The 13,534-nt window shown below is 33.8% G+C and overlaps 1 protein-coding gene across 3 annotated transcripts; it reads left to right on the plus strand.

Annotated features, from left to right (window-relative positions):
* The first annotated feature begins 3,828 nt into the window (after positions 1-3,828).
* LOC114313066 (Protein kinase superfamily protein) lies at positions 3,829-12,244 on the plus strand. 3 transcript variants are annotated; one of them, XM_028259397.2, is made up of 18 exons: positions 3,829-4,063; positions 4,598-5,201; positions 5,451-5,594; positions 5,727-5,852; positions 6,504-6,591; positions 6,732-6,825; positions 7,723-7,816; positions 8,243-8,297; positions 8,420-8,511; positions 8,636-8,806; positions 9,323-9,379; positions 9,487-9,570; positions 10,194-10,278; positions 10,971-11,032; positions 11,182-11,256; positions 11,390-11,494; positions 11,666-11,807; positions 11,932-12,244. In XM_028259397.2, the coding sequence occupies exons 2-18, from the start codon at positions 4,614-4,616 to the stop codon at positions 12,003-12,005; spliced, it is 2,136 nt and encodes a 711-aa protein (XP_028115198.2). In that variant the 5' UTR covers positions 3,829-4,063; positions 4,598-4,613; the 3' UTR covers positions 12,006-12,244. The 3 variants fall into 3 exon arrangements, with proteins under 3 accessions (XP_028115198.2, XP_028115200.2, XP_028115199.2); XM_028259398.2 differs by having other exon boundaries at positions 3,956-4,214; XM_028259399.2 differs by lacking the exon at positions 8,636-8,806.
* The last annotated feature ends 1,290 nt before the right edge of the window (positions 12,245-13,534 follow it).

The following is a 13,534-nucleotide window of genomic DNA, read 5'->3' on the forward strand; positions in this document are numbered from 1 at the left end:
TGTGATATGATTTGTGTAAATGTGAGGGTGTGAGAATGTAGCATTTTTATTTGGGTTTTGATACGATAATCTGTTTGTGTAAATGTGATATAGTCAAGATTTGAAACTCTAAATGAAGCTCCTCCTCTGCAACAAAGCACATAGCCTTACAAAGAAACCCAGGTAATATTTTATTTTTTTCTTATCAGCCCAGAAACTTTTCTTGCTGCAGAAACTTTTCATCCCATAAACTTTTCTTGCTGGTCTTCTCTCTCTATTATAGATGGGCTACATTCTAGTGTTCGTGAATGCATAGGACACATTCCAAGCTCATCATTAGTTAGTTGTATACATATGTGTCAAAACCCTTTAATAGTAATTCTACTAACTGTGTCTCTGTATCTAATTTTTTTGGCTTGCTAATCAAACATGCACACACTTACCTTTTTTTCTCTCTTTCATTTGCAATATTTTTTTTGGTTGGCAACCCTATGCTTTGCCATGCAGAAATCTGCAACTGACTAATCATCCTCTAATTTACAACAATTTTAGTATAATAGAAAAGAATTAATTTCAACCTAACTATTAACATACAAGATAACAAAATTCATCCACTTTTCATCCACTAATCATCCTCTAATCTTCGTCTACTTTTCATGAGATAACATACAAGATAACAAAATTTCAAGAAATTGTTAAGTAATTGAAGCACACAAAAAAAGGAACTCATATCCTATCGCGGTTTCATTATAGAAATAGTCAAATTATTTAGTGAACAATCTTTTGACGTGCCCTCATTTGAAGTCATCATGAATAATCAAGCAATGTATTCACTGTGTGTATATATAGATACTAGGATTCTATGCACACACAAAAAATGTATAATAATCTTGCATGGGTGATTTAAGGATAGTTCAAACCCCAAAAGACAATTAATTACATGTTTAAATTACAAGATTATTACGCTAAAAATTATTACAGAGAATGATAAGATTGGTGGTTGGCATTTGAAGGGGTAAGATGAAAATAGCAAAGATACACAGAAGAGGAGATTGAGAGATTACAAATATGACAATTGAAATGTTTGCATAGAAGAAGGCAAAATGTGAGGTGAGAGATGGACACACATAGATGGACATGAGTGATGACCCATCACTACTAATTGTCCTATATATAATGCAAAGGACTCCCAAATTGGGGACACACTAATAGACCTTCTTGAGGCTCCTTTAACTTTACCATTCTATGTTAATAACTCAAATTTTTTTTAATGTTTTTTTAATTTCCCAACAGTGGCTTCAAGACCCATCGTTCAACACCAAAATAGAGGTATTTTACATTGTCTCTTGAATTTCCCTTTCTCTGCTCTTGATCGCTGTTGTTGGTTGATTATGTTGTTTGGATTTGTTGTTTGAATTCTGAATCCTGAAGGATTTGTTGTTTGGATTTGTTGGTTGATAATATTTTATATTACTTTTGAGATTTCATGTACAGCACACAGTGCTTCCCTTTTACAATAGTCAGCCTTCTATTTGACATGTAACTTTATAGAGATATGTCCAATTTTGGAGTTAATAATAATGTATTTTGGAGTTGAGCCTATCTCAATTTCAATTAAACAGTGGACGTTTTATTTCTAGGCTTTTAAGTCTGTAGAAAATTTGTCAAAAATTTACCAAATAGGTTTTTGTTTTCAAGCTTCTTTTTTTCTCCTTCCTTGAAAGTTCAAAAATTGAGTTTAGATGTGCTTTGATTATTAGAAAACTTTCTTCTTTACCTGCTCGCAAAAATTTTTGCTTTATTATTGACTGTAAATAAAATAACATAACAGCAACTTAAAGATCGCATAAACACATTAACTAAAATAAAACTATTTGGGCGTTAATTGAATTTCATTTGAAAACTCGCATATGTTTTTATAAAGTTTAATTTCAAATCCCTTCATTTGATTGGAAACTCCCACAACTTTTGTGAACTTAGATAGATATTTTTGAGTTTATGTCGTGGTGGGTCACCAAAGTTCAACAATAGTTGTTTGCCTATGTCATTTTCTTGGCATAGAAATAGGAATTTTTAGGTTGAAAGCATAATTTCATCTTTATAATTGATAATTTATTAAATAGTATTGGGATTGCAATTATATTCTAATCCCAACATTATTTACACCGTGTCTTCAGACACGGGTATTCGCTAGTTTTCTAATAAAACACATGCTTCATTTGGAAAGTGGGATTCGCTTTTTGGCTATTTTAATTTAGAATAAAAAGTTTGTTTAGATTAAATTTTTTGATTTTTTAAATTTTTGTAAAAATAATAAAATAATTATAATTGAAATGTGATTATTTATTTTATTAATTTTTTAATTTTTTAACTAATTTAATAAATAAATAAGCAAAAATCAACTCAACTCATCTCAAACGACACGACCGATAATAGACATATGAATATGACAAGCCACAGCCATGGGAAATTGTACCTGGGAGTGTAAAAAAATAGTGGTTAGGTGATTTTGGGGTGGTTTTGCATCCCCTATATAATTCATCTTTTTATGTTTTTATCTTTTTTTATCATATTATTTTTTTTTTTTTTGTACATCTTTTCATAAAAAGATAAAAAGTGCACTTATTTAGATCATCTCAAACAACTCCTTAGAAAGTCTTATAAAATAAAGGAATAAAAATATGTAAAATTATATAAAATATAAGAGAAATTTTTGTATATGGATAGGATATATGTCATGTGGTACCTTTTACTATTATAATTGGCTTTGATAGTAGAGTCATTACATTTATGTTGAATGTTTTGGAAAGCATATATATTTGTGATTAGTGGAAGGTAGTGTCACGTGATACCCTATTAACATATAAAAAAAATTTCAAAATATAAATCAGTGTGTTTGGTTTGAGTTTTTTGAATTAAGTTTTTTGAAAACTGAGTTTTTTGGTTTTCGTGTTTTTCTTATTTTTAGTGAATATTTTTAAAATTTAAAACATTTTTTTACTTTTTTAGATGTACTTTACTTAGATGTATCTAAAAAATAAAAAAATTGTAAAAAAATATTTTAAAAATTAATAAATACATGAAAATATAAAAAAAAATGTACTGAATTCTCGTATTTTTTTTATATTTTTAGTATTTAGTAAATTTTTAAAAAGTTTTTTCACAAATTTTTACTTTTTAGATATATTTATGTTAGGTATGTCTAAAAAATAAAAAAATTTCTTAAAATATTAAAAAAAATTTGTAAAAACAAAAACAAAAACAAAAAACAAAAAAGTAAAAAATATTTTTTAAAAAATAAAACAAACAAAGTGAATATATTTTAGGGGGATGCACCAATAAATCCCAAATTAATAACTTATACACTGTTTAATCCTAAAAGTTTTCTTATAGACTGAAAGGTCCCATTACAATGTTTCAAATATCAGATTAATGTTTCAAACATTAAATTTCGAACATCATATTAATATTTCGAATATTAGATTTCGAACATTAGATTAATGTTTCGAACATTAGATTGATATGCAAATGGAACTAAATGGAGCATAAAAAAACTTTTAAAACTAAATGGTTCAACTTTTCAGAAACTAAGACTTATGAATAAATTTTTCTATATTTTATCTATATTTTACTTATCTTTTTTATTTCTTTTTTTAAATTTCTTTCTAAATCTATCGACCACCGAACACGACCGAACACGGTAAATGATTTGGGGGACACGACAAGTCGTCTCCAATAATAATCGCCTGCAGTGCAGCAACTGCGTTCGAACAAGAGAGGGCAAATAATAAATCGACGCGTAAGCAGCGAGGTTGGATATGTAGAGCACTGGGCACAAATGGTGACAGCAGATCAACGCAATTCCAACCAAGCAAACTGTGAATGGTGGCACTGGCAGGGCAGTTAAATATCCCCCACCATTTCAGTTTTGTCCGAAACCCAAAAATCAACACTCCACACACTCACACACACACACACGACAGAGCCGGAAAAAGGAAGCTGCTCAAAAAAAAACGAAAGAAAGGAAGCGTAATAAACAAGAACTACTACCACAAGAGTGCACGCGATTAGCCCGTCCATCAAGGTCGTTGCCTCTCCTTTCTCTCTCTGTCTGTCTGTCAAACAATTCTTCTTATTAAAGTGTTGCTCATACCCATTAGACAGCAATAGTCTCCCAAGCATTTAGATCAAGATTCAATTGCATCATTGAATCTCTCTCTCTCTCTCTCTACTCTGTAAGCATTCCATTAATCTTTTTTCATTGCAAATTTGATTCACCCTTTCCTCAATCATTATTCATATACATATACACACATAAGGCATTCATTTTAAGTATAAAGTTGGAATTCAACAAATTTTCTTCTTTCTTTTGCCATATAAAAAGGTTAAAGAAATTGGGTTTTAAGTATAAAGTTGGAGTTCTTCATTACTTGGTTGGGATTATTTAACCCTAAATCATGTGTGTTCTTGTTTTTTGATTTTTGGTTGTTTGGGGAGGAGGGGAAGCAAGGGATTTTGACAAGCAATTATTGGTCCTTATGATGAAATCTTGATGGGTTTGATTGCTTGGCTTCTTATAGTTTACCAAAACCTAATTATCTAATTCGCATATATGCAGGTGTCTATTAACTTAAATGGCCTCAGTATTGGCTAGCCATAGCTGTTATTGCCGCGATTTGGACTTGATGAATCATGGAAAAGGAGTTGATAATCTCAGTTTTTGTAGCTCAATCTCAATTCAGCAACTCCCAAAGTTTGAGAGGCAAACAAGTAATTCATGCACTAGTGATAAATTCTTATGGTTTCAAGTCAAAATGCAACAGACTGAATCGCCTAGGAAATTGGGTTCGAATGGTAGACCTATTAAAATGGTACCTACCAGTGAGGTAATGAAAAAGAAAACTCAATCAGTTGGTAATGCAGAGGTAGTGAATGGTTCGAAGCGGGTTGTTAATGGAGCTGTTAATGGAGCAAGCATTGTTAAGAGAGATGCTTCTTCTGCCCTGGTTAAGACCACAAAAATTAGGGGCTCTAAAGAGCTTCCACCGATCGAAGGCCTAAAGGTTCTTCCCTCAGATGAAGGTTTCAGTTGGGCCAGTGAGAATTATAATTCGGTTCAAAGAACGATAGATGTGTGGTCTTTCGTGCTTTCTTTACGTGTTCGTGTTATGTTCGACAATGCAAAATGGGCATACATTGGAGGCTTCACTGAAGATAAGCAGGTAAAATTGGAAATCTAAAAAGATGTTATTTGATGTTGCCTGATTGATTCTTAATCAATCACTTGCTACATATGCCACGGCTAACAAAATCTCTAATTACTTTCCTTGCTATGGAGAGTTGTGTCTGTTGAATAACTTGACATACATTGTTAGGCCTATTTCCTAGCAGCTTAAGCTTTTGGGACAATTGGTGAGTTAGCAGTGTCTTCTATTAGTGTTTTTTACTTACAAAATTCTAATTGTATTCAGAAAAACAGAAGAAGAAAAACTGCCTCATGGTTACGAGAATGTGTATTGCAACTTGGTCCAACTTTTATCAAACTTGGACAGTTATCCTCGACAAGGTCTGATCTTTTTCCACGTGAGTTTGTGGACGAGCTAGCCAAGTTGCAGGTACTCTTGTTTGGCCTTGAAAACAAAATCTCATTAAATCGTGCGAAAATGCAAACATTTGTTTAATTTTTTTCTAGATAAAGAAAGCATATGCTTATTTTGTTGATGGAAATTGCTTGATATATGGTTCAGGATAAGGTACCTGCGTTCTCACCAAAGAAAGCAAAAGCCTTCATTGCAAATGAATTGGGAGCTCCAGTTGACATATTATTTAAAGAGTTTGAAGACCAGCCAATTGCAGCTGCTAGCCTTGGTCAGGTGTTTGTTCCATGTACATATGTTAAGCCTTCATTTAAATTTATGAGACTTTACAAAGACCCATTTAGTTTCATATACTTGTAGTCACTCAATAGTTTTTACTATATTTATGATTTATTGTTGTTAATTGTTATATTTATCGTCCAAACCACCACCACACCACCATCACTATCATATTGTTTTTGTGTCGATACGTTTGTGAAAAAGACAGAAAGAGGGAAAGAGTTCACCTTCTTGAAACATAAACTATGCTATCATATGCAGCCTTGAGAGTTGTAGTGTCTTAAAGTCATTCATGTTAGACACTTTTTTTGTGTGTGTGCAATCTGACATAATAACTAACGCAATTATTTGATTAATATGCACATGCATGGGGAACATAGAAAGTTAACGACAATACATTTAAATATTTGTAAGGGTGCTTGTCTTGTTCTCTTGCTAAACAACAAATGACAAGATCTGGAAGACTAATGGATGCTTGGATCAAATTTGAATTTTATATTTCATCCAATTTCTGGCTTATTAGTGTATGAGCAGAAGATAGCAGTAAAGTTAGACTAGGAGAGTGACCTTTTTCTTCACATGTCATTTACTCTTTTCTTGCTACTTCTGTTCATTCTCTGATCGAGTTTTGAAGAGTTTTTCCTTCAGGTGCATCGGGCTGTATTACATAATGGAGAGAAAGTTGTTGTGAAAGTTCAAAGACCTGGCCTCAAGAAACTCTTTGATATTGATTTACGTAAGTAGTGCACGTATGTGGACCATTTTCACTTGGTGGTAATTAATGATCATAGAAACACGTGTTCTTATTTATTTTCTTGGTTCAATTCATTTTGTATAGTTTTGGTTATTTCTCTCAATTATGCACCTTTCTTCCAGGAAATTTAAAGCTAATTGCTGAATACTTTCAAAAAAGCGAAACACTTGGTGGTCCAACCAGGGATTGGATTGGAATATATGAAGAATGTGCCAAGTAAAGAATTAGCATTGATCAGTTTTTTTAAAACTCCTATCATGCTTCCTTTCTTTTTTTGTTCCCAATATATTTTTAGTGGTTGCTTTGTATTTAACTGTGAAGTAACAATGGTTCATGTTACACAAGCCTGGTGGATAGATTAGCATTTAAGCATCATGGTTCTGTTATATTGTTTGAACTACTTGACCTGTGTACGAAAGCCCCCTCATTGTCAAAAGTATTTTGTACGAGAATTTTTCCAAATTATTTCTCCTTCATTATTCATGCTGATGGCGAGGTCAATGATTTAATTCAAAGTCTAACAGCCCCTCATAAAAAATGTATGTATAATATCTGGAGGATATTTTTTAGGGCAACACCATGGCCTACTTTTAGATAGGAATTTATTGTAAGCATTTTCAGTAACTTGTTTCTTCTTGACCAAAATTATTGGGCCATAACTATTAAAACAACATACCTAATTCGTTCACACAAGTCCATATGCAATCAGATCCAGATCAATTTGGATCAGTAGACTTCCAATTTTTTTCATGCAGCTGCATATGGTCACCTTGCTAGGGGTAATAGTTTCTGAATGTCTGGTTTTCTATAGATGCATATTCTGCTTACTTTCATGTCAGTTGTCAGTTGCTATTCTGTCCATTTTCTTGCAAGCATTTTTATGATTTTCTATATAATATTGAGGACACCGCTAGCTAAAATTTGTCTACATAGTGTTAGTGGAACAGTTATTTGGTTCACATGTTCATGGATTTTTTATTTATTGGCTTTCAATATAAAATTCATGAAAAACTCTGGCAAAAAATGTGACTTATGATCGCCCCCTCCTTCTCCTACATCAGTGGTGTATCTTTGTGTATTAGCTAGTCATTATTGCATTTGTGGGAATTTCAGGATTTTGTACGAAGAAATTGATTATATAAATGAAGGGAAGAACGCTGATAGATTCCGCCGGGATTTTCGAAATGTCAAGTGGGTTCGAGTACCTGTATGTTTCTTGCTAAAAGACTGCAAGTTGCTTCTTGTTTAGTTCATACGCTTTTTTTCATTTCCAGATGCTTTGCAATGAGGAGATTTCTATTACCCACCAAGTTCTACGCATTATCCTTTTATCTCCAAAACCTGAAAAGCTCAACTAAGCTGGGTTTGAGATGCTTTTTTTAAGCTAGCTTTTTTTACTTTTTTGAAGCTGCAAATAAGTTTTGCCAAACAGGCTCTATGAAGAATTTGATTTTTTTTCCCTTCCTTTTTGGTTCTTTTTTTTCTCCTCTCTTTTATCGGGAACTTGAACTCATCAGTAAATCACTTATATTAAAAAAATAGAGAAATAAAAATAAAAAAAGAAGAAGATAAAACAGTACTTGCTGATTCTTACTTGGAAATCCTTTTTGGTTTTCTTTTTTATCTTCTGTAGCTGGTGATTTGGGATTATACCGCAACGAAGGTACTAACATTGGAGTACGTTCCAGGTTTCAATCTGAACCACTGTGTTACTTTGTATTGAATATTTTGAATCATCAAATCCTAAGATCAAAGTTTAAAGCGAAAAAGCATATATCCTATGATTTGATATTATTAGTTCTGTGAGCAGGTGTCAAGATAAATTATTTGGAAATGATAGATGCACGGGGTTATAGTCGATCTCAAATTTCCTCACGTTCTATTGAAGCATACTTAATTCAGGTTAAAAACCTTACCTACTTATCTTGGTCAGATTGAACCATCTAGCAGCCTGGTTACAAGTCTCATGCTGTGAAACTTGCTAACTTGAACTGATGATTTTGCTGCATCTTGGTAACCACTTCAGATTCTGAAAACTGGTTTCTTTCATGCTGATCCTCATCCTGGAAATCTTGCTATTGACGTGGATGAATCACTAATTTATTATGATTTTGGTATGATGGGAGAGATTAAGTCTTTTACACGTGAGAGATTGCTTGATCTCTTTTATGCAGTTTACGAGAAAGATGCAAAAAAGGTCTGCTTTTTTCCTTTTATTATATATTTCAGCATTTATCTAGCAGTTTGTTGACCAATAGAATTTACAAAACAAATTTCTATGCACAACAACATCATTGTCGCTTCTTTTTAGGTAGTATTTTGGAAGTGATTGTCATTGATGCATTGGCCATTTATATATCCCGAAAATTGATTACAACCCTCCCTCTCACTTAGTAGGCCACACCACAAGCGGTGGATCCATCAATGAAGGGTGTGGATTTATCAATCTTGTATATCAGATGTAGTGTAACAATACATGTTATTTAAACACTATGTTGAACTTTGATAACCACTATATTGAACTTTGATAACAGTATCTATAACACTATGATACAATTTTCTGATTTCCAGTTTGAATTTCCTTTGAGGGGAAGTTTGAACTGGCACTTGGATGTAAATACACTGCAAATACAAAGAAATTTAAGAACTTGAATTTGTTCTGACATATTGATCTGGCTTCAATAGCTTAATTTGTCAAGCCACTACTATGCAGGTTATGCGCAGTCTCATAGATCTTGGAGCACTTCAGCCGACAGGAGACCTGGCATCGGTATGTTATCAGAGTATACACCAGTTAACATAAAATGTCACTCAGTGAAACATTTGCTCCGTATAGTCCTTTTTGTTGTCAGTTCTGATCGTATTTTATACTCCTAGGTTAGGAGATCCGTGCAGTATTTCTTGGATAATTTGTTGAGTCAGAGGCCAGACCAACAGCAGACTTTGTCTGCAATTGGTGAGGTATGCAATATTCAATTAAAATACTTCAAATACTTCGATTAAATATTCAATAGTTGGTGATGGCTCCCTTTTTCTTTCAAATAACCCCATTCACAATGATTTGACTTAAAACAAAACTATCCACAAACAAAATTATATATAGAAAACCATCTAGAATGAGTGTTTTGATATGAAATGAAAAGATTACAAAAAGTCGGCATCATTGTATATCATTACTCTTCCTTTAAATGCTAACTAAAGGACGTGAAGCCTATTCATTTTCCACAAACATTGAAACAAATCCTTATTCTATTTGTTTCCACACACACATGCCCAAAAAAAAAAAAATTACCTATGAAAAGAAAGAGTAAAGATGCTAGTCTAATTAAATCTGATAACTTGGCGCATGTCATTACTTCAGAGAAATTAGGATTACCAAAGGAAACGAGGGAGGATATTAATGTCATTTAGCTCTCCTCGTGACATCCTTCGCTTGTAGTAAGGCACTCCTTCAAAACTTCCCATATTCAACCAAAATGCATATTCTTCACCAACTACGGTAGATGATTACCCTCTTCACTGGGTTGTTTCAAATGACCCTTCAATGATTATAATCAGTAAAAGTGCAAGGAATTTCTTCGCAGGATTTGTTTGCTATAGCACAAGATCAGCCATTCCGGTTTCCATCCACCTTTACCTTTGTGTTAAGGGCATTTTCAACACTTGAAGGTTCTCTCTCTCTCTCTCTCTCTCTCTCTCTCACACACACACACAACACACTTGCACACACATGCGATTGTGGTCATGGGCATACAAGTGCACACAAAAGTGATATCGTAAAATTACTTTGAAATGAAAGTCACAAAAAACTGCTTTGAGTCTAAAAAGTTTTGTGATCATTCAATACCTTTCTTTCTGATAGTAATGTTGGGTTGGACTGACTTCATCTTATAATTCATTTTACAATGTCAGTTTTTGGATGATTTGGATCACAGATTAGTGGACCATTAAATCTGATGCACTTAATTGAACACAAGGCATTCTTCTCTTGTAAATAGAGTTTGTTTTTTGTATTACTGATCAATGTAGAACCAATAAGTTTATCAGGTATATGTGTTAGTCGTGGTAGTTTTGGATCATATGGGTGTCATTTAATCATATGGATGTTTTGATGATTGAATAACTAATTTGCAAGATTTAAATTTCACAGAAGCTAAATATGATATTAAGGCCTGGTTTGGCATAACCTATATAATCCATCTTTTTATCTTTTTTCCATCACATCACCTCTCTACTTTTCTGCACATCTTTTCGTAAAAAGACAAAAAGTGCACTTTTTTAGGACAACCCAAACCAACCCTAAAGGAGCACCGTAGCATTTGTTTCATTGTTCTCTTCTAATCGTGACTGTTATCTTGTAGGTATTGGCTACACGCTCGATCCAGATTTCTCGTTCGTAAAGATTGCTGCACCTTATGCCCAGGTTCTATATGTTTCCCTGATAGATTGACAATGCTTAAGGTTGATTGTGAAATTCTCTTAATGCTTTCAAAAAACAAAACAAAACAGAAAAAAAAAAACACCAGTAACTTCCATCTAGGTATAGCTCTAAAATTGTTTGAATACCTACAGGAGCTGTTGGACTTAAAGCAGAAGCAGCGCACTGGAACTCAACTTGTTCAGGAAATACGGAAACAAGCTGATGATGTACTACTGTATTTTGATTCTTGTCAAATAGATAACATTGTTTCCTTCATAACTCTGTTGAAAGCCATTTTTTTCAGATGATGATATATCTATCGTATACACTTACATTTTTAATTTTGTCTATGAATTTCAGGCCAGATCATACACCATGTCCATGCCATACAGAGTCCAACAGATAGAAGAGATTGTGAAACAACTCGAGTCAGGAGACTTGAAACTCCGAGTCCGGGTCCTCGAGGTATTCCATCGCTTAAATTTTTGTGAAAATTCACAAGTAGCCTATACAAATACTTGATGATCTTAACTTTTTCTGTTTAGTGTATATAATAAACTAAGCATTTGTACTTGAAAATGTCTTCGTTAATTAATATTCTTCGGTGTGTGAAACTGCATGAATTGCATTCAACAGTCTGAACGAGCAGCTCGGAAGGCAACAATACTGCAAATGGCAACAATGTATACAGTTCTAGGCGGTACACTACTAAACCTCGGGGTCACATTGGGAAATCAAGGCATTCAAGTAATTGCAAACGGATCATTTATTGGTGCAGGTTATCCCTGAAATTCTTACACCCAAACAGTTCATTTTCATGCTTGCATCTACTTTTTAAACTTGTTCTGGAGCTAAAAGAGCAAAAGACGTCAGTTTCACTATTTTCATTCATCAAATTGCAGGTGTTTTTTTTATGCTGCTTATGAGGTCCATGCAAAGGGTGAAGAAGCTTGATAAATTTGAGAACATGATATGATTAAACACACAGCACAAAGTCGCAACAAATTGTCTCCCCATTTATTGGTTATTGAATTCGGATTTCTTTTCTTTTTTGGTCCATTTGTCCAATAGCTATATGATTTGTACAGTTAACACAAACATAGGGGCATGTTTATTACCCTTGTATTTCACAGAAATTTATATATAGAATTGAGAAAATATTCAAAATTGGGTTATTCAATGGAATAAGCTATATGATTTGCAGCAATTTTTTTTTTTTTTTTTGGTATGTGGGTTTATCTCCATCCTTAATCCTCAATTACATGACAGTTTTATGGTTCAACGCATTGATACCAAGATTGATTCAAATTTCAACCAGTAAATTGAGTGCCAAATTCATTTAAAAGTGATAATCAAGGCTACAATGCATTATTGGATGAACAAGAGTCAAATTCACATTTTCAGTAACAGAATTAAAGAGCACCTCTCTCATTAATAATAACATTTACAGGGAGAAGACTAAAGACAGAACAAAGATATTCAAGTGTTATCCCCCAACTACGATGTGTCATATCTACAAGACTACATGAGGGTAGAGAAAAAACAAATGACATTCAGAGTGAGTGATCAATGTGTTCAATCTTATTAGTGTCCATGAATAAAAATCAGGCAAGCAATTAACCTCTTTCAATACCAAAACTTCAACTCCAAATTGGTGGAGCTACCCAAGTTACTACTTACCTGCTGCCACGCTCCATTACCCGATCACTTATACGGGTACAGAATCATACTTTTGACCTCGCTCTTCCCAGCAATTCTGGAGATGCTTTACTCTTGAGCATTGATTCTCTGGAACACCCATCTTGTACGTTGGCTTCAGAAACGCTCAAAACCATTGAACGGATCAGATGAAGCAGCAGAAAGGAGCCCTAAATTAGTTCTCCTTACTGAACGATGGGCCTAGCAGGCAAGTCCCTAGGCCATTTGCTTCAAAAGATCAACTGTGTCCTCAGAATTTGCATTATTCTGGTTTCTGGAAGCATCTAGAAGATCGACATCAGTCAGGTTACCATCAACTAGGTCAGATAAACTAAAAGAGTCTGAAACCCATCCCCACCTCATCATACTCTCCAAAACCTTTGTAGCCTTATCAATCTCACCATCCATTTGAAGACCGCGAACTACAACACTAAACGTAGCAACGCTGGGCCTATGCCCACTGGCTATCATTTCATCAAGCAGACTCAGTGCCTTAGAGTAGTCTTCTTTTTTGCACAGGGCTTGTATTAAAGCTTTATAAGCTTTTGCACTCATCTGTATGCCCTTCTCTGACATCTCGGCCCTTAACGCAAATGCCTCCACTGAATTCCCTTCTTTACAGTGAGCATCCAACATTACATAATAGGTGATTTTATCAGGCTTAATTCCCTTATCCACCATATCCTGAAATAATGCAAAAACCTCTTTTCTATCACCTACCATGTTGTAACCATGAAGAAGTGTCGTATAAGTTATGGTGGTAGGGTTTAGATTCCTCTCCTGCATCTCTAAAAAGAGCCCTCTTGC

The sequence above is a fragment of the Camellia sinensis genome, chromosome 8, assembly GCF_055761805.1.
Source record: "Camellia sinensis isolate YWXY chromosome 8, ASM5576180v1, whole genome shotgun sequence".
NCBI lineage: Eukaryota > Viridiplantae > Streptophyta > Magnoliopsida > Ericales > Theaceae > Camellia > Camellia sinensis.